The 23,180-nt window shown below is 42.0% G+C and overlaps 1 protein-coding gene across 10 annotated transcripts in view; it reads right to left on the bottom strand.

Annotated features, from left to right (window-relative positions):
* Positions 1-674: 674 nt before the first annotated feature.
* Positions 675-23,180, bottom strand: part of GNE (glucosamine (UDP-N-acetyl)-2-epimerase/N-acetylmannosamine kinase) — a 70,234-nt gene continuing 47,728 nt past the window's right edge. For 8 of the 10 annotated variants that reach the window (XM_042965327.1, XM_042965324.1, XM_042965321.1 and 5 more), the window contains 7 exons: positions 20,060-20,147; positions 19,109-19,319; positions 16,109-16,238; positions 14,841-15,062; positions 12,766-12,948; positions 4,124-4,240; positions 675-2,876 (listed from right to left, as the gene is read on the bottom strand). In XM_042965327.1, the coding sequence (XP_042821261.1) occupies positions 2,641-2,876; positions 4,124-4,240; positions 12,766-12,948; positions 14,841-15,062; positions 16,109-16,238; positions 19,109-19,319; positions 20,060-20,147 (1,187 nt within the window). In that variant the 3' untranslated portion in view covers positions 675-2,640. The remainder of the gene's footprint in view (positions 2,877-4,123; positions 4,241-12,765; positions 12,949-14,840; positions 15,063-16,108; positions 16,239-19,108; positions 19,320-20,059; positions 20,148-23,180) is intronic. The other 2 variants (XM_042965322.1, XM_042965326.1) reach the window with 2 other exon arrangements.

Raw genomic sequence — 23,180 nt, forward strand, 5'->3', positions numbered from 1 at the left:
GTGTGAGGAGGGAGACAGATGGAGGAACGGCGAGTCAGAGGGGCAGTCAGAACACACATATTTCTTGGTTTAAGTTCACCATCTCATATGGGTGCAGCTTATGGTGCCCCCAAACACAACAGTAACATCACAGATCACCACAACAAATGTAATAATGAAAAAGTTTGAAATACTGCGATCATTACCAACTAGTGACAGAGACACAAAGTGAGCAGATGCTGTTGGGAAAATGGTGCCAATAGATTTGTGTGACACAGGGTTGCCACAAACCTTCAATTTGTAAAAAAAAAAAAAAAAAAAAAAAAAAAAAAAGAAAAACCACATTATCTGTGAAGCGCAGTAAAATGAGGTACGCCTGTACCTCAAATACCATATATTTGAAAGTTGCTACAAGAGTCGATCTTAAAAGTTCTCATTACAAGAAAAAAAAGTTCTGTAGGTATGGTGATGGCTGTTAACTAGACTTACTGTGGTGATCATCTCCAATATATAAAAATATTATATAGCAGTACTCCGTATTATCAAAGATTTATTATTTGTTTGGTTAAGAAATCTGTATTAGATGCCTTAAGAAGTTACATGACCTTCAAAAAGTAAGCAGTGCAACAACCTAAATTTCTTCTGGGAAGGGATTTTAGCTAGACAGTTAATTAAGAAAACAAAATGCAAAAATGTTAGGATTTCCACAAAGAAATATATTTATTTTTTCTTTAGAATTTGGCTCAGAACAGTAACATACAAATATTTACACTAAAATAAATTAATATGTGATTTAACTGTCAGTAATAATTATGTTGGAATATATTAATTATCCTTTCTGTGAATTCAATAAAAACTAAGATTTGGTTTTAGATTTAGAACCATCCTTCCAAATATTTGGTATGAAGCCTGGTAGCAATGCAACCATCTGGTGTCCAGAGCAGTTACAGATGTCGCCCAGGAACAACTGGTGTCCCTTCACAGGACACCACCTCACCCCAGACGCTGACGCCAAGCAGAACTAGCTTCCTTCCTAGGAATCACGGTGGAATTTTTCAACAATAACCAGGACCTGGAGATTATTTCAGGGCCGGTGGAGTTCCTGGAATCAGCCAACCTATCTATTCACATTAAACCACCAGGAAGGAAGTAGTTCAAATGCAATATTGATTCTTTCACACTTTATTTTGTATGCTAACACTGAAACAATAGAAACTTTCTGGTTGTCCTAAAATAAGAATCTGAAAAACATGCATATGCTTTCTTAGATCATCTGAAAGTACCCATAAAAACCTGTCACTAGACAAAATACTGTATTGGCAAAATGTCCACAGCAGAGAAGAATATTTGATTAAATTTATCACTGAGGGACAGCATCAAAGACAAATTGAGTCATCTGCTAATGAGACAGTCTTATTAAAGCTGTTGTTAGTCTGAACTAAATTAGGATATAGGTACCTTCTGCAAGGTTTTTATTTGAGGGGTTGTGTGGCTTAGCAGAAAAGCACAGATGGACCTGGGAGCAAATCCTGTTTCTGAGAGTCACTAGCCACACAGCTTTAGGTGCCATCACTTAAACGCGCCAAGACTTAATTTGCGGTTGTATAAAATGGAAATTAAAACACCTACCTCCCAGGTTGTGAGAATTTAGAATAACGTATATGGAGCACCTAGTTCAGAACCTGGCACATAGTAGGCACTTAATAAATGGTGGGTATTCATATTTCTTCCAGGTTGAAATTGATAGCAAGAACCCTAGCCTTTGTATCTAGACACCAATGAAAGCACAAAATCGTATTTTGCCAGAATCCAGATTCACAGATACGGGCTCCACAAACGCTGCCTTAGGAGATACTCCAGGGTCATACTCAACATTAGCATGAAAAGTTATTGAAGGGAGAGGTGTTTGTCCATAACGAAGATCCTTTGGGGATGGTTAATCTCCTTTCAGAGGCTGTTAAGTCCTAGTGGCTTGTCAGCTGTCCTTAAGAAGATAAGGACAAGGTCACTTAAAGCCACTGTAATTCAGATCCCTAAAGTTGCTCAAGACTCTCCAAGAGTAGTAGCAAATAACATCTTTAAACAAATGACATTTGGGGGTGACAGGTATGTCCAATGTCTTGATTGTGGTGATGGTTTCACAGGTATATACATATGTCAAAGCTTACCAAATTGTACCCTTTTAAAAATATCTCAGTAAAGCTGTTTTTAAAAAAGTTTACTTTAGCCATTCACGGTGAGATTTCCTTCTGTTTCCTGACTGGATCCCTTTCTGCAATCTGAGTTTAAGGTCAGAGTAGGAAGGATTAATAATCCAAACTCCAGTTATCAAGGTCCCATCTCAAGCAAGGCCTGCAGGTCTAAGTGGTACGTCTGGTGAGCAGAGTCCTAAGGCTTCCTTGTCTACTATCACAGCTCCTTTGGCACAGAAAATTGTGACTGGTACTTACAGGGTTTGAGCTAAAATGACCCCAGAAAGAGCAGCATCTACCAAAATGGGTTGGGAAAAGTGACTTTGGAAGAGGAGACTAAAAGCAAAAACTTAACTGCTGAAGTCACCTGCTAAATACCAAATTTGCTTTGTAAGAAACGCTCATCTAAAAGACAACCTGATTCCACGAAGAAGTTCTGAGTCTTGGTCCATGTCCCCTCCCGGGAGGCCTAGCAGATCCTGCGAGTTGTGTAGTCCAAAACCATGCTGGCGGCACCGAGCAGGGCGGGATCCACCAAATCCGAAACTACCACGTCCACATCCTGAACCGAGGACAAGGCTTGCTGGCGGATGACATCTTTGACGATGTGGATGTAGTGACTGGCTAGGACTCCAGAGAGGATCACAAGGGAAGGATTTATGGTGTGGAGGATGTTCACAACCCCAAGACCCAAAGCCGTTCCAGCTACAAGAAAACAAAAATGAAAATAAGTCTCAAGGAGAGAGCCAAATCAAAAACACCAGAGGACAGTGGAAAGAGTCAGCAGCCCAGAATACTCACTACATTCATACTACGTAAGAGAGAGTGGTACTTTTAAAGCTGTTTGTGACTTACTCTTTTTTTTAAGTTTATTAATTATTTTTTAATGTTTATTTTTGAGATGGGAGGCAGAGAGAGAGGGGTACAAAGAATCCAAAGCAGGCTTGTGCTGACAGCAGAGAGCCTGATGTGGGGCTCAAACTCATGAACCATGAGATCATGACTTAAGGTGAAGTTGGCCATTTAACTGACTGAGCCACCCGCTCCTATTGATTTTGAGAGGGGAAGCGTACGCTTGAGTGGAGGAGGGGCAGAGAGAGAGAGAGAGAGAGAGAGAGAGAGAGAGAGAGAGAGAGAGAGAGAGAGAGAGAAAATATCCAAAGCAGACTCCTCACTGCCAATGCAGGCTCAAACTCACAAACTGTGAGATCATGACCTGAGCCAAATCAAGAGTCGGATGCTTAACCAACTGAGCCACCCAGGCGCCCTCATGATTTATTCTTAATATGAGAAAATGTTGTTATGCTTCGAAATTTAAAAAAAGCTAGATATGGTAATACTACACCATATGCTCTCAACTATGTTTAAAAAAAAAAAAAACTGGAAAAGACTGGAAGGGAATGCTAATAGTTGACTATCTCTGAAGAGTAAAACTTGAAGGGATACTTTTTCAATTTTTTTTTAATGTTTATTTTTGAATGAGAGAGAAAGAGCGCATGTGAGAGAGTGGGGGTGGGGCAGAGAGAGAGGGAGACACAGAATCTGACACAGGCTCCAGGCTCTGAGCTGTCAGCACAGAGCCGGATGTGGGGCTTGAACTCACAAACAGTGAGATCGTGACCTGAGCTGAAGTCGGACGCTCAACCGACTGAGCCACCCAGGCTCCCCAAAGAGATACTTTTTCCTACTCTCCTGTATTTCTCTAGATCTCCTATAAAATGAACAAGTAGTTTATTCATGGTTTTAAAACAAAACAAAAAACCTGTTTAATAAAGCAATGCTGCCAAATACCTTGAATGCCATTTCCTTTTTTTCACTCTCAGAAAGCAGGGAAAAACGGCCCTGAACACACATTCCAGAGCATTGGTCCCGAGGGGGGCTGGGTACGTGTCGGAGCCCTGGGCGGTCTGAGGGGCCCTCTAGGGCACAGCTGCCCAGAGCCACATGCTCACCTGTTCTCAAGATGCTCTGGGCCTTCACGTTGCCAAGTTTTGCGGCTTGGATGAGATGGACTGCACTCACGGCCTCGTCTTTTGGCACTGACATCCCTTCCACCAAGAGCAGGTCTTCTGTTAGAGAAGAGGCAAGAGGCAGCAGTCATCACTGGGCTGTGGCAGTCCTGCAGCAGGTTTCTTTTCACATTTGCAAAGCTTTTTATCACGCACAAATGTCCACATACATTTTCCAGAGGCCGCTGTCCTCTTGCCGTCTTGGTTAGCTATCATCCAGAACTTCCCCACCTGGAAAATCCTCAACTCCAACCACAGCCTCCTATCCGGCTCTCTAGTTTCTTTACTTCTCACCTCCACATGAAACTGAGTCCTTAACGTGTTTTTTTCCCCAAATTATCAGACTCCTCTGTATTTATCTCCTTCCTTTATCCACCCCAGATGCAGGTCACATTACTGCGAGTGCCCCACGTTCCACGGCAAGGCCTGAAGAACTGACGCTGACAGGGGTTCTCAGTTGCTGGCGCTCGGCCACTACCAGCTGCACAACCCTGTCCACGTCACGCCACCTGCAGACCCTTCTTTTCTCTATAAAACGGGTAACACCATGTACCCTGGCAGGATTATGTGAGGAACTGAATGAGGTAACAGATATCAAGTACTTAGTTAAGTGCTGGCCAGAGTCAATGCTCACTAAACATGTCTATTATCTATAGTCCTGGTCTTTTCTGCCCCTCACCTGCCCGTCATCAACCCAGGTCAATCTGCCTCCTCGTCTGCTGTCATACTTGTGTGCTGATGAGAGAAAATCCCAGCCATGCAGGCTGCCGCCTAGACCCCATCCAAGGATCTTCTCACAGCTGCCCCTGCCAGCGTTCTCCCGTTCCACCCCCCCGCCCCCGTGGCTCTTCTCAGTTTCCACCACCTCACACCTTATACCCCACCTCCTACCATAGGATTTCCGTCCTGCTGGCCTCTCTGCTAAAGGACACCAACAGGCAGCAGTCCCTCACTTTTCTGCCCCCACCTATAAACACGACTGTGTTTGCACACCTTCACTCATCCTTCCCCTCTCTTGGGCCCTCTGTCGAGGCCTTGCAGCTCATCTCCTACCCCTTGCCAGGAGCTTTATAGTAGGGACTCAACTGCCCTTTCCCTCCCACATTCTCAACCCTTGCTTCCATTCCTACTGTCTGCTTTCCACTGGCAGGTGCTCACAATTTCCATGTCCTCAAAGCAATTCTTCCCTCTCAGCGTAGTCAAGTTTCTGCTCCTGTGATTTGAATGTGCTCTTTCCTAAGACAGGCATTTGCCCTGATGGGGACCAAAACTGGTTCTTGGAGGGGGGGGGGGAGTTTATAAGCTTATTCTTCTTATACAAATAGTACATAAATACAAACAGATCAACAGATATATGGTATTAAAGTATTATGGCGGGGGGGAGGACTAAGAAAAGTCTGAACAGGCTCCTAAGGGGGGCTGAATGTAAAAAATGAGGTTGAAAAATAGTTTTCAGGGCTTCAAATAGCGTCCTCATGGCCAAAATCAATACCTTTTTCTGATTTTCTCTCTCAAAAGCAGCACTTGACATTCCCAACTATTCCCTCCCTGAAGCACTCTCCCTTTTGGCTTCTGTGACTTTACCCATTCCTGGTTTTCCTTTCTGCCCATTAAACACTGTTTTGCAAGGTTCCACCACTAACTCTTGCCTCACTCCAATCTCATTCAATTCAAAGGTTTAACTGCCACCTCAGCACTGATGATTCCCAAATCCCCACCTCTAGTCCTCTCTCCCAAGCACCAGACTCCTGTAGCCAGGCTCTGCCTACACATCTCCACCCTATGTCCCATAAGCACCCAACCATCATCTTCTGCCACAACTTGCTCCTCCTTTCATATTCTCAACCCCCAGCTGTCCGACTAGAAAAGGGGAAGTCACTCTAGAATTGTACTATTTAAAGCCACTCCATTTGGAGGGATTAAGGCAAGATGGCAGAGGAGTAAGGTGACTCCAAGCTTGCCTCCTCCCCCAAACTGCTAGATAAGTATCAAATCATTCTGAACACCTAAGAAATTGACCAGAAGTCTTAGAAGACAAAACTGCATGTCTATGAACAGAAAAAACAACCCATGCAAGGTAGGAACTGTGGAAGGTTGAGTCGTTGGAAGAAAAGAATGGCTGACACCGTGAAGGGGAGGGATCCCTGATCAGGGGGAGGGGAGATAAGAATGAAGAAAAAAAATAAAAGAGTGAAAATACATGCAGGGGACTACACAAAAAAAACTGTTCCCCAAAACCAATGATGGGGAAAAAGGAGAAGGTGGAGTGCAGAGTCTGAAGTTTTGGAGGTCAGTTCCCTCGAGGAAGCAGGGCAGAGCCCCGGAGCGGGCAGTGTGGTCTGAGGATCCCCTGGAGTGCATTTGGTAGAGGCGACATGGCCTCTCAAGCAGGCAAAAGCCCTGGTGGGTACCACTGAGCTGCCCCATTCACCAGTACAGAAACAAAGATGCTGGCTGCGTGTTGCAATTTACCATAAACTCTAAGCCACTGCTGCTGCACAGTCGCGCAACTGTTGCTTAGGACAAGCTGGCACCAGCCACAGTGCAGCAAAATGCTGTCCCACAGGATTCAATGCAGGTCCCAAGACACAGGGGTCTCTGAAGTGTGGGGTTTTGAAACAGAGCTGTGTCTGAGATAAAACCCAGGAGGGTGGCACCATATGGCAGGTGGACAGCGCAGACACAGGGTGAATGAAGGTGGGGAGCTGACAGAATCTGGGGACACAGGAGGATGACTGATTGCACATCTGTGGGGCACAAACTTCCCTCTCTGGAGACTAGAGTGGGGTGAAGCCATTTCACCCCTAGCCCATCAGCACTGATCAACCTCAGTGAGCTAAACAGCACCACCAAGTAGAGAATGGAGCCACCAAGTGGAGAACAGAGCCAATACACCAAGCCCGCCCCCTTGCACCCTCCAGGCACATCTCTGGTAGAGCAAGTTAGCCTGAGAATCAAAGTAGTAGGCCCCTCCACCAGAAGACCAACACAAACCGCTTCCATGCACTAGGTCTACAGATCATAGAATGCTGCAAAGCTTCAGCTCTAGGGGAAACAGGATCTAGCTTCCCTTGGGTTTTGTTTCTTTGCTTCGTTTCTATATTTGTTTTTGTGTTTGTTTTTTTTCCTGGGATACAGAAAGCAAATTTTTTATTTTTTATTGTATTTTATTTTTTTTAATTAAAAAAAAATTTTTTTTTTTACCTTTTCTTCATCTTTTTTCTTCTATAAAGCTTAAAGCTATACATCAAGGATCTAGCTTCCTTTATTATTTTTTAAATTCCATTTTATTATTATTTTTTCCCCTCCAAAATGACAAGATGGATGAATTCACCCCAAAAGAAAGAACAGGAAGAAATGACAGCCAGGGAATTAATCAATACAGATATAAGTAATATGTCTGAACTAGAATTTAAAACAACAATTATAAGGATTCTAGCTGGGCTTGACAAATGCTTAGAAGACTGTAAAGAATCCCTTACTGCAGAGATAAAAGCTAAAACCCAGTCAGGCTGAAATTAAAAATGCTATAACCAAACTGCAAACCTGAATGGATGTCACAACAGTGAGAATGGATGAATCTGAGAAACGAATCAGTGATACAGAAGTTAAAATTATCAAAAATAATGAAGCTGAAAAGAAGAGGGAAGCAAAGATAATGGATCATGAAGGTAGACTTAGGAAACTCAGCAACTTATTAAAACGGAATAACATTCTTATCATAGGAGTCCCAGAAAATGAAGAGAGAGAAAGGAGCAGAATGTTTAGGTGAGCAAATTATAGCTGAAAACTTCCCTAATCTGGGGAAGCATGCAGACATCAAAATCCAAGAAGCACAGAGAAGTCTCATTACATTCAACAAAAGCTGGTCATCACCAAGGCATATCATAGTCAAATTCACCAAATACACAGACAAGGAAAGAGTCCTGAAAGCAGCGGGGAAAAAGTCCTTAACCTACAAAGGAAGACAGATCAGGTTCGCAGCAAATCTGCCCAGAGAAACTTGCCAAGCCAGAAGGGAATAGCAGGATATATTCAACATGCTGAATGGGAAAAATATGTAGCCAAGAATACCTTATCCATCAAAGCTGTCATTCAGAATAGAAGGAGAGATAAAGAGTTTCCCCAAAAACTGAATGAATTTGTGACCACTAAGCCATTCCTTCAAGAAATATTAAGAGGGACTCTGGGGGGAAAAAAAAAAAGACCAAAAGCAATGAAGACTGGAAAGGAACAGAGAACATCATCAGAAACACCAACTTTACAGGTAACATAATGGCAGTAGACTCCTATCTTTCTTTCAATAATCACCCTGACTGTAAATGGACTAAATACTCCAATCAAAAGATACAGGGTATCAGAATGGATACAAAAAACAAAAACAAGATCCATCTATAACCTGTCTATAGGAGACTCATTTTAGACCTAAAGACATCAGCAGATTCAAAGTGAGGTGATGGAGACCATCTATCATGATAATGGATACTAAAAGAAAGCTGGAATAGCCATACTTCTATCAGAAAAACTAGATTTTAAACCAAAGACCGTAAAAAGAAATGAAGGGCATTATATCATAATTAAGGAGTCTACCCATCAAGTTCTAATTGTAAATATTTATGCCAGCCTGGGACATCCAAATCAATTACTAACAGACATAAAGAAACTCACTGATGAAATACAATACTAGTAGGGAGTTTTAACACCCCACTTATACCAATTTACAGATTAAGCAGAAAATCAACAAGGAAACAATGGCTTTGAATGACACACTGGACCAGATGGACTTAACACATATATTCAGAACATTTGATCCTAAAGCAGCAGAATACACATTCTTTTAGAGTACACACAGAATATTCTCCAGAATAGATCATATACTGGGTCACAAATCAGCCCTTAAAAGACTGAGATCAACCATGCATATTTTGAGACCACAACGCTATGAAACTTGAAGTCAACCACAAGAAAAAATTTGAAAAGACCACAAATACATGGAGGTTAAATAACATCACACTAAAGAATGAATGGGTTAATGAGGAAATTAAAGAAGAAATAAAAAAGTACATGGAAGCAAATGAAAATGAATACACGGCAGTCCAAAACCTCTGAGATGCAGCAAAGGCAGTCTTAAGAGGGAAGTATCTTGCAATACAGGCCTACCTCAAGAATCAAGAAAGGTCTCAAATACACAACCTAACGTTACACATAAGGGAGCTAGAAATGGGAAAATAAAGAAAGCCTAAAGCCAGCAGAACAAGGTAAATAATAAAGACAGAGCAGAAATAAATGATATAGAAACAAACAACGACAACAAAAAAGAAAAGAGCAACAAAACTAAGAGCTGGTTCTTTGAAAGAACAAAATTGATAACCTCCTAACCAGACTTGTCAAAAAGAAAAAAGAAAGGACCCAAATAAATAAAATCACAAATGAAAGGGGAGAGATCACTACCAACACCTCAGAAATACAATTATAAGAGAATATTATGAAAAATTATATGCCAACAAACTGGGCAATCATAAAGATGGACAAATTCCTAGAAACACGCAAACTACCAAAACTGAAACAGGAAGAAATAGAAAATTTAAACAGACTCAATTAGCAAAGAAATTGAAACTGTAATCAAAAAACTCCCAACAAACAAAAGTCCAGGGCCAGATGGCTTCCCAGGGGAATTCTACCGTACCTTGAAAGAAGAGTTAATACCAGGGTGCCTGGGTGGCTCAGTAGGTTAAGCATCTGACTCTTGATTTTGGCTCAGGTCATGATCTCACGGTTTGTGGGATTGAGCCCTCTGTCAGGCTCCATGCTATCATCATGGATTGGGATTCTCTCTTCCCCTCTCTCTGCTCCTCCCCAGCTTGTGCATGCACGTTGTCTCAGAAATAAATAAACAAACTTAAAAAAAAAAAAAAAAGTAGTAATACCTATTCTCAAACTATTCCAAAAATCAGAAATGGAAGGAAAACTTCCAAACTAATTCTACAAGGCCAGCATTACCTTGATTCCAAAACCAGACAATGACCCCAATAAAAAGAATTACAGGCCAATATCCCTAATGAACATGGATGCAAAAATTCTCAACAAGATACTAGCAAATTGAATCCAACACTACATTAAAAGAATTATTTACCACAATCAAATGGGATTTTTTTATTCCTGGGCTGCAGAGCTGGTTCAATATGTGCAAATCAATCAACGTGATACACCACATTGATAAAAGAAAGGATAAGAACCATATGATCCTCTCAATAGATGACAAAATACAGCATTCACTCTTGATAAAAACCCTCAACAAAGTAGGCATTGATGGAACATACCTCAACATCATAAAAGCTACATATGAAAGACCCACAGCTAATTAACCATTCTCAATGGGGAAAAACTGAGAGCCTTTCTCCTTGAGGAACAAGACAAGGATGTCCACTCTCACCATTACTATTTAACATAGTACCGGAAGTCTTAACCTCAGCAATCAGACAACAAAAAGGAATAAAACGCATCCAAATCAGCAAGGAAGAAGTCTACCTTTCACTATCTGCAGACGACATGATACTCTATGTAGAAAACCCAAAAGACTCCAGCAAAAAATTGCTAGAACTAACACATGAACTGAGCAAAGTTGCAGGATATAAAATCAACATACAGAAATTGGTTGTATTTCTATACACCAAAAATGAAGCAGCAGAAAAAGAAATCAAAGAATCGATCCCATTTGCAATTGCACCAAAACCCATAAGATACCTAGGAATAAACCTAACCAAAGAGGTAAAAGATCTGTACTCTTGAAAACTACAGAACACTTATGAAAGAAATTGAAGAGGACACAAAGAAACGGAAAAGCATTCCTTGCTCATGGATTGGAAGAAAAAACATTGTTAAAATGTCTATATTACCCAAAGCAATCTACACATTTAACACAATCTCCATCAAAATACCACCAGCATTTTTCACAGAGCTAGAACAAATAATCCTAAAATTTCTACGGAATCATCCCTAATAGCCAAATCAATCCTGAAAAAAACAAAACTGGAGGCATCACGATTCTGGATTTCAAGCTATATTACAAAGCTGTAGTCATCCAGACAGTATGGTACTGGCATGAAAACAGAACAGAAAACCCAGAAATGGACCCACAACTATAGGGTCAACTAATCTTCAACAAAGCAGAAAAGAATATCCAATGGAAAAAAGACACTAAATTCTACTCCTAAAACCAATACTATACTGTATGTTAACTAGAATTTAAATAAAATTTTGAAAAATAAAGCCACTCCATTCAACTACTATTTTTCTCACAGAAAACAGAAAGTTACAGTGTAGTGAAGAGTCTAAAATTCAGATCTGACCATGCTTTTCCCCTAAAAGTTCTCAATGGCTTCATTAGCTGCTGGTCCTGGCCTCCCTCTTGCTACACTCTACCCTACCTTGCCCTTTATGTACCCACACCACTGTTTCTGTTTCCCAGGCTTGGAAGCATCCCTGGCTCATCCCAACTTGCCCTGCTAATTCTACTTACCCTCTCTCAACCTCCAGGCAGCACCCTAACACTCCCTTCCCCATATGAAGAGGGCAGGGAGAGAACGCTGGTGTCCTTCTATACGTCTACATTCCTTGGCCATCATTCGCAGTGCACTTGACACTATATTATAATGATATTAAATGACTCCTTTTTCTTAGGCTAGAAACCATCCTTTTATTAACATGTCCAGAAATAGCTTTAACTCAAATAGACTTCTCAGACTTCACAACTGTAGTATGTTAATCCATTTACTTCTTCATTAAAATGTGTATTAAGTTGGGGGATGGGGGGCACCTGGGTGGCTCAGTTGGTTGAGCACCTGACTTCGGCTCAGGTCATGGTCTTGGAGTTTGTGGGTTCGAGCCCCGTGCTAGGCTCTGTGCTAACAAACAGCTCAGAGCCTGGAGCCTTCTTCAGATTCTGTATCTCTCTCTGTCTCTGTTTCTCTCTCTCCCTCTCCCCCCACCCCCCCCCCCCCACCACCCCGGCTCATGCTCTGCCTCTCTCAAAAATAAATACATGTTAAAAAAAAATTTTTTTAATGTGTATTAAGGGGGCACCTGGGCGGCTCAGTCGGTCAAACGTCCAACTTTGGCTCAGGTCACGATCTCATGGTTCACAAGTTTGAGCCCCACATCAGGCTCTGTGCTGAAAGCTCAGACCCTGGAGCCTGCTTCAGATCCTGTGTCTCTCTCTTTGCCTCTTCCCTGCTCACACTCTGTTTCTGTCCCCAAAATAAACAAACATTAAAAAAAGAAAGTTTTAAAAATGTGTATTAAGCACCCACCCTGTGCTAGAGGCCGAGGAAACAAAAATTAAAAAAATCCTCCCTGCTCTCCTGGAACTCAAGACCCTTGTCCACCCCCAGCATTGGAGAGGAAAGTGTTAATATGGGTCAAGACTAAGGGTACCTGGGAGTTTTAGTATGAGGAACCCCACCTTTCCTCCAGGAAGTGAGAAGGGTAGAAGTTCTGGCTTCAGTGTTCAGCTCTTTTTGGAATATGTACTTTGAAATACTTGTCTACAGTTTAGCTATTTAATCCCTCAGGAGAAAGAAACCAACCATCATGTAGCTTTTTTGCTTCCCTCTGCAAGGCCATTCCAGAGGCATATGCTTCAATACACCCATGACTTCCACAGGAACAATCAGGCCCATCCAGAGACACAACAAGGTGGCCAAGTTCTGCAGCACAGAAGGAGCTTCCATGGATCAATTCGTGCTGATGGATGATACCCCCGCCAATTCCTACAGTGAGAGACAATAATCAGTGAGGTGGCTCTTCCCCTGAAACAGAAAGCTGAAATATGGCAATGCCTCATGTGTTTAGCAAAGCTCTGGAATGTGAGATTCTTTATGATGCCCCTTTTCCTAAATAGCAGAAACTTACTATTAACACTTCACCTGGAAGCATTTTGGAGGAAAATCTATCTAGCAGATCCTCTGATGCTCTGTGTCGCACCTACGTGGCTCACTGTGATTTCAAGCACAGCTGTGGGGAACAGATCCATGCAGGCTCAGACTCACCGTGTGATGACAGTATACCACCTCAAGCTCACAATGCCTGTTCTCACCAAGGCCATCTCCAACACTAACGTTAGAGCCTAACTGTCCACGTGAGCACAGGGCATCCTCAACCAAGCAAGGTAAGAGCCAACAGATTTCAGTGGACAATTCTGGATGATATTCCACAGGTTTCTTGGGAGGTTCTGGTAGATTTCAGCCCCCAATGCCCTCAAGGCAACTTGGATAACGGTTTTCCATCTACTCTGTTCTACTCTTCTCACTCCTTTACTCCTGTTTCTCAGGATCACCTCCAACATAAAATTCTCACACCTAAGTCCTCGTCTTGGGCTCTGCTGTGGGAGAAACCCAAGATAAGACCATCTTTCCCAAATGTATCGCACACCACCTTTCACACACCACTTTCTTCCTTAAACAGAGAATATTAAGATTTTGCCTCTTAATGCCACCATGTCCAAAAATCTATGACTCAATGATTATGAATGTCAATGACTCTTGTTACCAAGTTTAGGAGTTATTAAGGAGGAAAGCCTGAGAAGACTATTTTTAGAGCTCTCTTGCCATCAGTTACTTCCTGTGGCACCTACTCTTCAACTCCACCCTTCTAATTTGCAAATTACCTGCTCTGAACTAAGAAATGATATCCAAGCTTGCTAAAACTGTATCTGCAACTAAGAGAAGAAGGGCCTGAGCTTCAAGAGGAGGTAGCATAATTCAGAGTTTAAGAGCACACAAGTTTTGAAGTTACATATATCTGGGAAAAATGGTGGCTCAACCACTTACTAGCTCAGTCTGTTTTTCATTCCAAAAGTAGGACATCAGCAAAAATGGCAAAGTAGGCGACTCCAAAAGTCCATCCCTCCACTAAAGCAATGAATAAACTGGCAAAAACTCTCAGAACCAATTTTTTTTTTGGAACTCTGGAAACTAACCACAGGTTTTGTAACAACCAGGGAATGCTTACTCAAGAAAAAAAAACAACAACTGATTCTTAAGAGCTCCTTCTGGCATTTTCTGGTCCCACCACCCACTCCCCAGTTTGGTGGCCTTGAACCAGCCCACATCCTGCACAGAGACGGCAGTACTGGAAGAAGCAGGACCAACTTCATTCTCGAAAACCTGTGGTTGCTTGTTCTGACCTACTTGGCGGCTAGTGGAGGACCAACTCGAAGAGCTCAGCTCAGCTCACCTTTGTGTCACTGACCTCAGAACTCCCCTAGAGCTGGGGAGGCACTCAGGTGGCCTTTGTCAAAAACATTTAAAGGCAAAATATATTTATTCGTCTCTGCTGCCTAGGGCGACAGCTGACAGATGAGGCAAATAATATACTAACCAAGAAGACTGGGAGGCAAAGCTGGGAATGAGAAGCTTTGGGGAGTAAGAGCTTTGAACAGCTCTGACAAGTTCCTAGCAATCTGAGGTCCACACACATGCCCAGGGCAGGGCATATGCCCAGGAAAGACTGAGAAGGCCCTAAGCTCTCATGTGGGGCTCACCTCCTGGCTCTACTCAGGCAGGAAGTGAACACTAAAGCAGACTCACAAGCTGCCTGCTGGTGCTGAAGGCATGCCCCAACACCCATTCTAGCTCCTCAAACAACCTCTTACTCCTCTTACCTGTACCTGTGATAAGTGTCACAAAGTTTTCCAGGCCCTTTCCTTGGCCAAATTTCCTTTCCGCCAGGGCAGCACAATTGCCATCATTGTCCACCCACACAGGGAGATGCAAAGTGTCAGACAGGGGGGTCCTGAGGTCCACAGAGTTCCATTCTTGAATCAGTTTAGTTGAATGCAGCACAATTCCTTCCCGAGGATTTACCCGGCCACCCGTGGAAATACCTGAGCTCCACCACACACACAAGGAAAATAATTCTCATAAGCAACCTTAGAAAGTATGCCAACTTACTGGGTTTCAAACACAAATTAATTCACCCAAGATCTCCTAAGACAAGCATTACCAAAGATTGCAAGGAAATGTCAGGCAATTCTGAGCAAAATCTGTAGCTCCCCACCAATGTACGCATGACAATTACTGGGGTTCTAGGAAGTCTGCTTGGGGCCCACAGATAGGCCCTGGAGCCATCTGTACACAGAGCAGTGACTTGATGGTCAGTCATGCATCAGAACTTGGAAAACTCTGTATGTCAAAATGAACATTTCTTAACAAATCAGGAGACTATAGACGCTGGAGAGGATGTGGAGAAATGGGAACCCTCTTGCACTGTTGGTGGGAATGCAAACTGGTGCAGCCGCTCTGGAAAACAGTGTGGAGGTTCCTCAAAAAATTAAAAATAGACCTACCCTATGACCCAGCAGTAGCACTGCTAGGAATTTACCCAAGGGATACAGGAGTACTGATGCATAGGGGCACTTGTACCCCAATGTTTATAGCAGCACTTTCAACAATAGCCAAATCATGGAAAGAGCCTAAATGTCCATCAACTGATGAATGGATAAAGAAATTGTGGTTTATATACATAGTGGAATACTACTTGGCAATGAGGAAGAATGAAATATGGCCTTTTGTAGCAACGTGGATGCAACTGGAGAGTGTTATGCTAAGTGAAATAAGTCAGGCAGAGAAAGACAGATACCATATGTTTTCACTCTTACGTGGATCCTGAGAAACTTAACAGAAGACCATGGGGGAGGGGAAGGGGGGAAAAAGTTACAGAGAGGGAAGGAGGCAAACCGTAAGAGACTCTTAAAAACTGAGAATAAACAGGGTTGATGGGGGGTAGGAGGGAGGGGAGGGTGGGCGATGGGCATTGAGGAGGGCACCTGTGGGGATAAGCACTGAGTGTTGTATGGAAATCAATTTGCCAATAAATTTCATATTAAAAAAAAAAACGAACATTTCTTGAATATGTAATTCACAATCTCACCTACTCCCAAAATTCTGCAGTTCAGTTTTACAGCTTCTGCTGCAGCTTCAACACACATCTGTAGGATTAAATTAATCCTCTCTTCATAGGTTTTAGGATTGAACTGAGTATACTTCTTGACAATTTCACCCTAAAAGAGAAAAAAACAAGCCCTGTCTCATTGATCTAAGCTAAGAAGCAGCCTGTGAATCTTCTGACCTTTTTCACGATACATCAGACTTCACTATAGGATAGAGAGTACTGTAGATTCAGAGGACTGCTCAGGAAGGGAGCTGCTCTGATGTGGGCCGGCCGTGGGGTATGTCCAAGTAGTTTCCTGAGAAACAATCCTGGCACATGGCTACTGAAGCAACAACAGCTCACAGCAAATCACGGTGCCCCTCTTACACATAAAGTCAGTGCTGGCTAATCACAATCTTCACAAAAAGGTCGTAGTTTACTCTTTCAGGCTGAAAAAACTTCCTTGCTTAAAAACTGAGGCACCTAAATATATATCCTAGGGAGGTAAGCGCTGATCACCTCCCATAAGTGAAGCCAATAATGGCATGGTTCCAAAATGTTTAAATTACTGTGCTTTGTGATCTGTTTTAAAGCCAGTCAAGGAGAGTCTCTCCCAATTATGGTTTTTAAGTTTTTTCTTTGCTCTTCTCACTTGTGCATCATTTTGAGTAAATTTCAGAATAATGTGCCAAACTTTAAAAAAATCCCACTGAAATGTTGACTAGGATTGTATTAAACTTATAATTCAATTTGGAAAAGTGCTGACATTTTAAAAATACTCAGCATTCCCATCTAGGACACTTTTCAAGCCTTTACATTATTTGTTGAAGTTTTATACTTTTCTTCATATAGATAGATTGCGTAAGTTGTTAGTTTAGATGATTCTTACAATTTTGGTTGTTGTTCTGAATAGGCTCTTTCCCAATCTTTTGTTATTAATGGATTTTATCCATTTACAAGGGTTAAAGCAATCACTAATGATTGTCATTAAAAGGACACCGAAAGTGGGGCGCCTGAGTGGCTCAGCTGATTAAGCATCTGACTTGATTTGAGATCCACATCGTCAGACTCTGCGCTGACAGCGAGGAGCCTGCTTGGGATTCACTGTCTCCCTCTTACTCTGCCCCTCCTCCACTTGTGCACACACATGTGCAAAAGTAAATAAATATTTTTTTAAAAAGCAAACCTAAAGTTGTGTTTCTCAACCTTCAACAAATAGTGAACAAATAGTGATGCCCTGGACCCCACCTGCAGAGATTCAAATAGCCTGGGCATCTGTATTTTTTTTTAAGCTTCCAGGTAATGCTAATGGACAGTCAGGCTAACAAACACTCACCAAGAGGAAAACTCAAAAATCTGCCTAAAATTTCATGTAAGTAGAAAGTTACTGATCTTTTTAAATTTTATTTATGTATCTTGAGAGAGACAGCACAAGCAGGGGAGGGGGAGAGAAGGAGAGATTGTGCTGTTTGTTCTTTGCTTTATCCCTTTGTGACTCCCCCAGAATTATGTGAAATAATGTTGCAGAAAACATTTCTTTTCTTCTTGATTTTAATAGGGATGTCCCTAGAATTTCACCACTACAAAGGGTGCTGACCACTGATACAGAATAGATCATCTTCAGGTTAAGAAAATCTTCTATTAATATATTTTTTTGAATGTTTATTTTTGAGAGACAGAGAGAGAAAAGAATGCGTGAATGCAAGCGGGGGAGAGACAGAGAGAGAGGGGGACAGAGGATCTGAAGTGGGCTCCACACTGACACAGACAGCCCAGTGGGGGGCTCAAACTCACAAATGTGAGATCATGACCTGAGCCGAAGTTGGACATTTATCCAACTGAGCCACCCAGGTGCCCATTCTATTAATACTTTTTAAAGAGTATTTACAAAGGAGACCACCACTTCTTTTGAGAAAATTGGGTTTTGTTTTGCTCTATTTGATCCAAACAACTTTTTTTTATTTATTTTTTTTAACGTTTATTTATTTTTGAGACAGAGAGAGAGCATGAACGGGGGAGGGTCAGAGAGAGAGGGAGACACAGAATCTGAAACAGGCTCCAGGCTCTGAGCGGTCAGCACAGAGCCCGACGCGGGGCTCGAACTCACGGACCGCGAGATCATGACCCGAGTCGAAGTCAGACGCTCAACCGACTGAGCCACCCAGGCGCCCCTAAACAACTTTATTTTTTAAGACCTTACTATTTTTCATGGACTCCTAAAACTATATATCCACAAGATTTCAGAACCTTCTCTGGTAGGCTTTTTTTTTTTTTTTTTAATCTTTACTCATTTTTGAGAGACAGAGCACAAGCAGGGGAGGAACAGATAGAGAGGGAGACACAGAATCTGAAGCAGGCTCCAGGCTCTGAGTTGTCAGCAGCATAGAACCCAACGCAGAGCTAGAATTCACCAGCCTTCAGATCATGACCTGAGGCGAAGTCAGATGCTCAACCAACTGAGCCACCCAGGTGCCCCTCTGGTAGGTTTATTCTTAAGTCATCAGAGATCTTTTAACATGAACAATTTAGTGTTTTTATGATGCTCTCTCAGTCTCTGTCAACACTGCTGATTTTTTGGTTAAGGGACTGAAGTATGCTGTACTCAACTAAAAATCATGTTCTAGAGGAGATGCAATTCCCTTCCCCATTTGCCGATGTCTTCCTCTGGATAATGACCGTAATCAACATGCTACATGCTGTTACCAAATATAGAATTCCAGGTCTCCTGGGTGGCAAGAGCCCTCTCTGGTGCCTAAGGTGTCTCCCATGGTTAATTCAAGTCTCACTAACTTGGATTCCCGGAGAATTTTATTTCTCTGAAATGTCAATAATTTGTAAAATATTGCAAGACAAACATTGTAATGGATCTAAAAGTCAATCCTGTGAGCAAATGATTATAAACTCTAATGTATGTTTCTAGTCCTACCTTCCAACCATACTTTAAAGAAAAGACCAATTATTTATATGAGGTATGAAGTTAAGACTTAGGAATTATTTTACCTTCATGCTGACTATTGCAACTCGGAGGTTTGTCCCACCAAGATCAACAGCCAAGGCACTTAGAGTTTCAAGAATATGGTCAATATCTTGAGAGATATTCTCCTTCACAGGAGGAAAGCAGAATTTCTTTTGCAGTGGCTCTTGAAGATCAATAGATTTGAGAAACTTCAAAATCCTTGGAACAGCATTTCCATCCCCATATATCTTTGAACTGCAGTATCAAAAAAGTCAAATTAAATGCTTCTCTCATACATGTGAAATGGTATGGAGGACACGGTACTAATAGAAACCAAGACTTCAGGTAATAAAGTTGTGCTTCTTCATTTTGAAATAACATCCGATATCTTTAGCATATTATCAACGGAATGTCTAACTCCACTGTTGGTTGAAATACAACTATTCCAGACTGGGATACCATTAACAAATGTCTCTATCATCAAAGACAAATTACCTTTGTTAAGCCAATTTCAGAATATAACATAATTTGGGACAATGAATCTATTTATTTATTGCTTTTTAAACCTTTACATTCGTGAGGAAAAAAAGTTATTTTCAGAATTCAAACATTTCAAACATCCAAATAAAGGAAAATCTCATTAATTTGAAACAGAAAGGTGAGCAGTCTAAATTAAAATGCTGAACTAGACTATTTTTAAAGAAAATCAGTTATTTTCTAATATTTATAAAAAGTCAAAGTAGGTTAAGGAAGTATTTCCTGGCAGAAGTGCTATATTAATTAACTGAGACAAATAAAAAACAGCTATCCTCCATTTGAACCCCTGGTAGAGTAATAGGGGTTCTACTGCCAAGCCCTGTCTCCCTGACAGCTAGGGACCCCTAGGGATATATAACAAAAGCTCTGTTAAAATGACTGAAGAATGATCACAGCTTAAAAACAGTGCCCACAGCTCCCCCTTTTAAATCACTTCTTTAGAAAGGGTATATACTCACCAAGGGTACTGTTTGCCAAACTGAAGATGCAGTGCCTGTAGTATTTTGTCTTGGGTATCAGCATCCCGGACATGAAGGACATTCTCCCCTAGATGAACCCAGTGACACATTACAATGATTTGGAAGTGGAAATATCCAAAGAATAAAGAAATTAGCAATGTGTTGTGCTCATTATTAACCCTGAAACCCAGAGGACTTCAAATGAGTCTATCAGAGAAACATCGACTTTTCTCCTTTATACCTTTAAAGCACTTTCAACAAGATTTCCATGTACCAAATACTTAAGGACACTAGGGTCATTTATTCCCAAAAAGAATAAATCAAGTTTTTGTTGATTTACTGAAATAAATGATGTACATTAATCTAGTACCCACTTACCCCCCACCCCTCATCTAATCGTTCAGTGTGTCCCTTCTTTCAATCCACCCTGCTTTCCATCTACTCGGCCAGGTGTTCATCAGCAGTCAGGCCAGGTCGTTCCATTACTCTATCAGCCAGTCAGCTGTTCAGTCACTTTTTCTCCATATATTTTCTGGCCAGTGCAATGGAGTAAATACAGTGAAAATGGCCATATTTTTCAACAGACCTAGCTAAGAAGAGAAGAGCTGGAAAGAGGCATGGGGTTGAGGAAGGGATTGGTTTTCAGACGTGAGAGGCGAAGGCATGTTTAAATGATGAGGAGGCTAAAGAATCATGGTAGAGAAAGGATACCCCTGAGGTCCCTGAGAAGGCAGGAAGGGTATGGATCTAGAACACGGGTAGAAGGCTGAGCAATGGGCAGGAAAGAGATGCCAACCCTTCCAATGTAAAGAGGTATGAAGGAAAGGATGGATGGACATGTGTTTATAGAAGTGTGGTGACAAATGACAAAGTACAAGACTGCCTTTGACTAAAGACCCGATGCCAGATCCAGTGTTCAATTCTTCTTTCACATTGTCCTTGAACTCTGAGCAGCGTTCAACACCATCTCCTGGAAACACTTTCTTTTCTGGGCTTTAATGCTATCACACTCCTGGGTTTCCTCTGGACTCACTGGCAACTCCTTTTCAGTCTTCCCACTGGCCCCCTCCTCCTCACCAGAACTCTAAATGCTGACTAGCTCCGGCAGTTGGTTGTGGATTCCATTCTCTTCCCTATTTACGTGTTACCCTGGTTAATCTCCTATAATCCCTTCATTTTATTTAAAAAAAAAATTTTTTTTAACATTTATTTATTTTTGAGACAGAGAGAGACAGAGCATGAACGGGGGAGGGTCAGAGAGAGGGAGACACAGAATCTGAAACAGGCTCCAGGCTCTCAGCTGTGAGCACAGAGCCCGACGCGGGGCTCGAACTCACAGCCCTCACGGACCGCAAGATCATGACCTGAGCTGAAGTCGGCCGCTTAACCGACTGAGCCACTCAGGCGCCCCAATCCCTTCATTTTAAATGACATCTCTGGCAGGGTGCACCATTATCTCCATATCCTTTGTCTGTACTAGCATCAGAATTTTTAGCCAGGCATCTGATAATCCAGCTCAAGACTATATTCTTCACCTTCCCCTACTGCTAGCTGTGACCCTGTGACTATGTTCTGACAGGATACATGAAGAAATATTTGAAATTTACAGGTTGTGCTTTTAAAAGAAGGACATCTTCCCTCCTCTTCCTTCCCAATGACTAAAACGTGGACTTGATAGCAAGATTAGCATCCCTCAAGCAGACAGATGGAGGCTAAATTTCTGATAACCATGGAGTTATACCAATGAGAAACAAAGAAAATCCCACTTAGGCACTATTATCTTGGTTCTCTCTGTTACAGCAGATGAACTAATATCCTAACTAAACAACATCCACGTGCCAATCACTCTAAAACTTCTATCTCCAACTCTGACTCTCCCTGGAACTATCTAGCTGCTTGTCTGCCATGTCCACTTTGATATCTAATAGGCATCTCGAACTTAACACAGCTATTAGAAAACTCTTAATTGCACCCCCCCCCCAAATGTGTTCCTCCCACGGTGTCCCCTATATCAGCAAAGAGTGCCCCCACTGCTCAATCCAAAAATCTGCAAGTTTCTTCCTTTCACCGCTCACATCCAAGCAGCAGCAAGTCCTATAACAATCCCCAAATCTAACTTTTGTCCCTTTCTGTTATTATCATGTACTCTAAGCCACTATCAACTCTCATATCAACTGAAATAACCTCTCAAGTAGTCTCCCTGCTTCCACTCCTGTCCCACCACATTCCACTCTCATAGAGCAGCAGAGTGGTTTTTCCAAAATGCAAGTCACATCGTGTCATCCTCCCATAAATGGCTTTCCATGATAACTTGGGAAAAACCCCAGATTTTTTACCCTGGCTTACAAAGGTCTGCCTCCTTCTCTGACATCATCTTGTATCGCTCTTCCTCCCGCCCAGTACCCTCCTGCTACACTGGCCTTTTGCTGCTCAAATACATCAAGCTTGTTCCTGTCTTAGGGTCTTCTCACTGGCTGTTCCCTCTGCCTTCTCTCTGATCCTCACACAGAGGATTCACTGTTACTCAGATCTCAGCTGAAGTGTCATCTCCTCAACGAGGCCTTCCCTGATGCAGTCTAATGTAGCCCGGCGCATCACCTGCAGGTTATACCCTGCACACCACACATAAATTCTGACAGTCTTCTTTTTTTTTTTTTCTTTTTTGTCTATCATCTATCTCCCCTCCCACTAAAATGAAATTCCACGAGAGCTGAGCCCTTGTTAGTCTGGTTTACTGACAAATCCCAGTGCCTACACATACTAGGTGTTTATTAAATATTTTCTTAATGAATGGAGTCAAAAGAATTTCCATTCAGTGGTTTGTATTTTCTCTGTGAAGTGGGGAGCAAGGTAATATGTTAAGAATGAAAGGGGATATCAAACTCAATACCCAAAAAACAAATAATCCAGTGAAGAAATGGGCAAAAGACATGAATGGACACTTCTCCAAAGAAGACAACCAGATGGCCAACGGACACATGAAAAAATGCTCCACATCACTCATCATCAGGGAAATACAAATCAAAGCCACACTGAGATACCACCTCATCACACCTGTCAGAAGGGCTAACATTAACAACTCAGGCAACAACAGATGTTGGCAAGGATGTGGAGAAAGAGG

The sequence above is a fragment of the Panthera tigris genome, chromosome D4, assembly GCF_018350195.1.
Source record: "Panthera tigris isolate Pti1 chromosome D4, P.tigris_Pti1_mat1.1, whole genome shotgun sequence".
Lineage (NCBI taxonomy): Eukaryota > Metazoa > Chordata > Mammalia > Carnivora > Felidae > Panthera > Panthera tigris.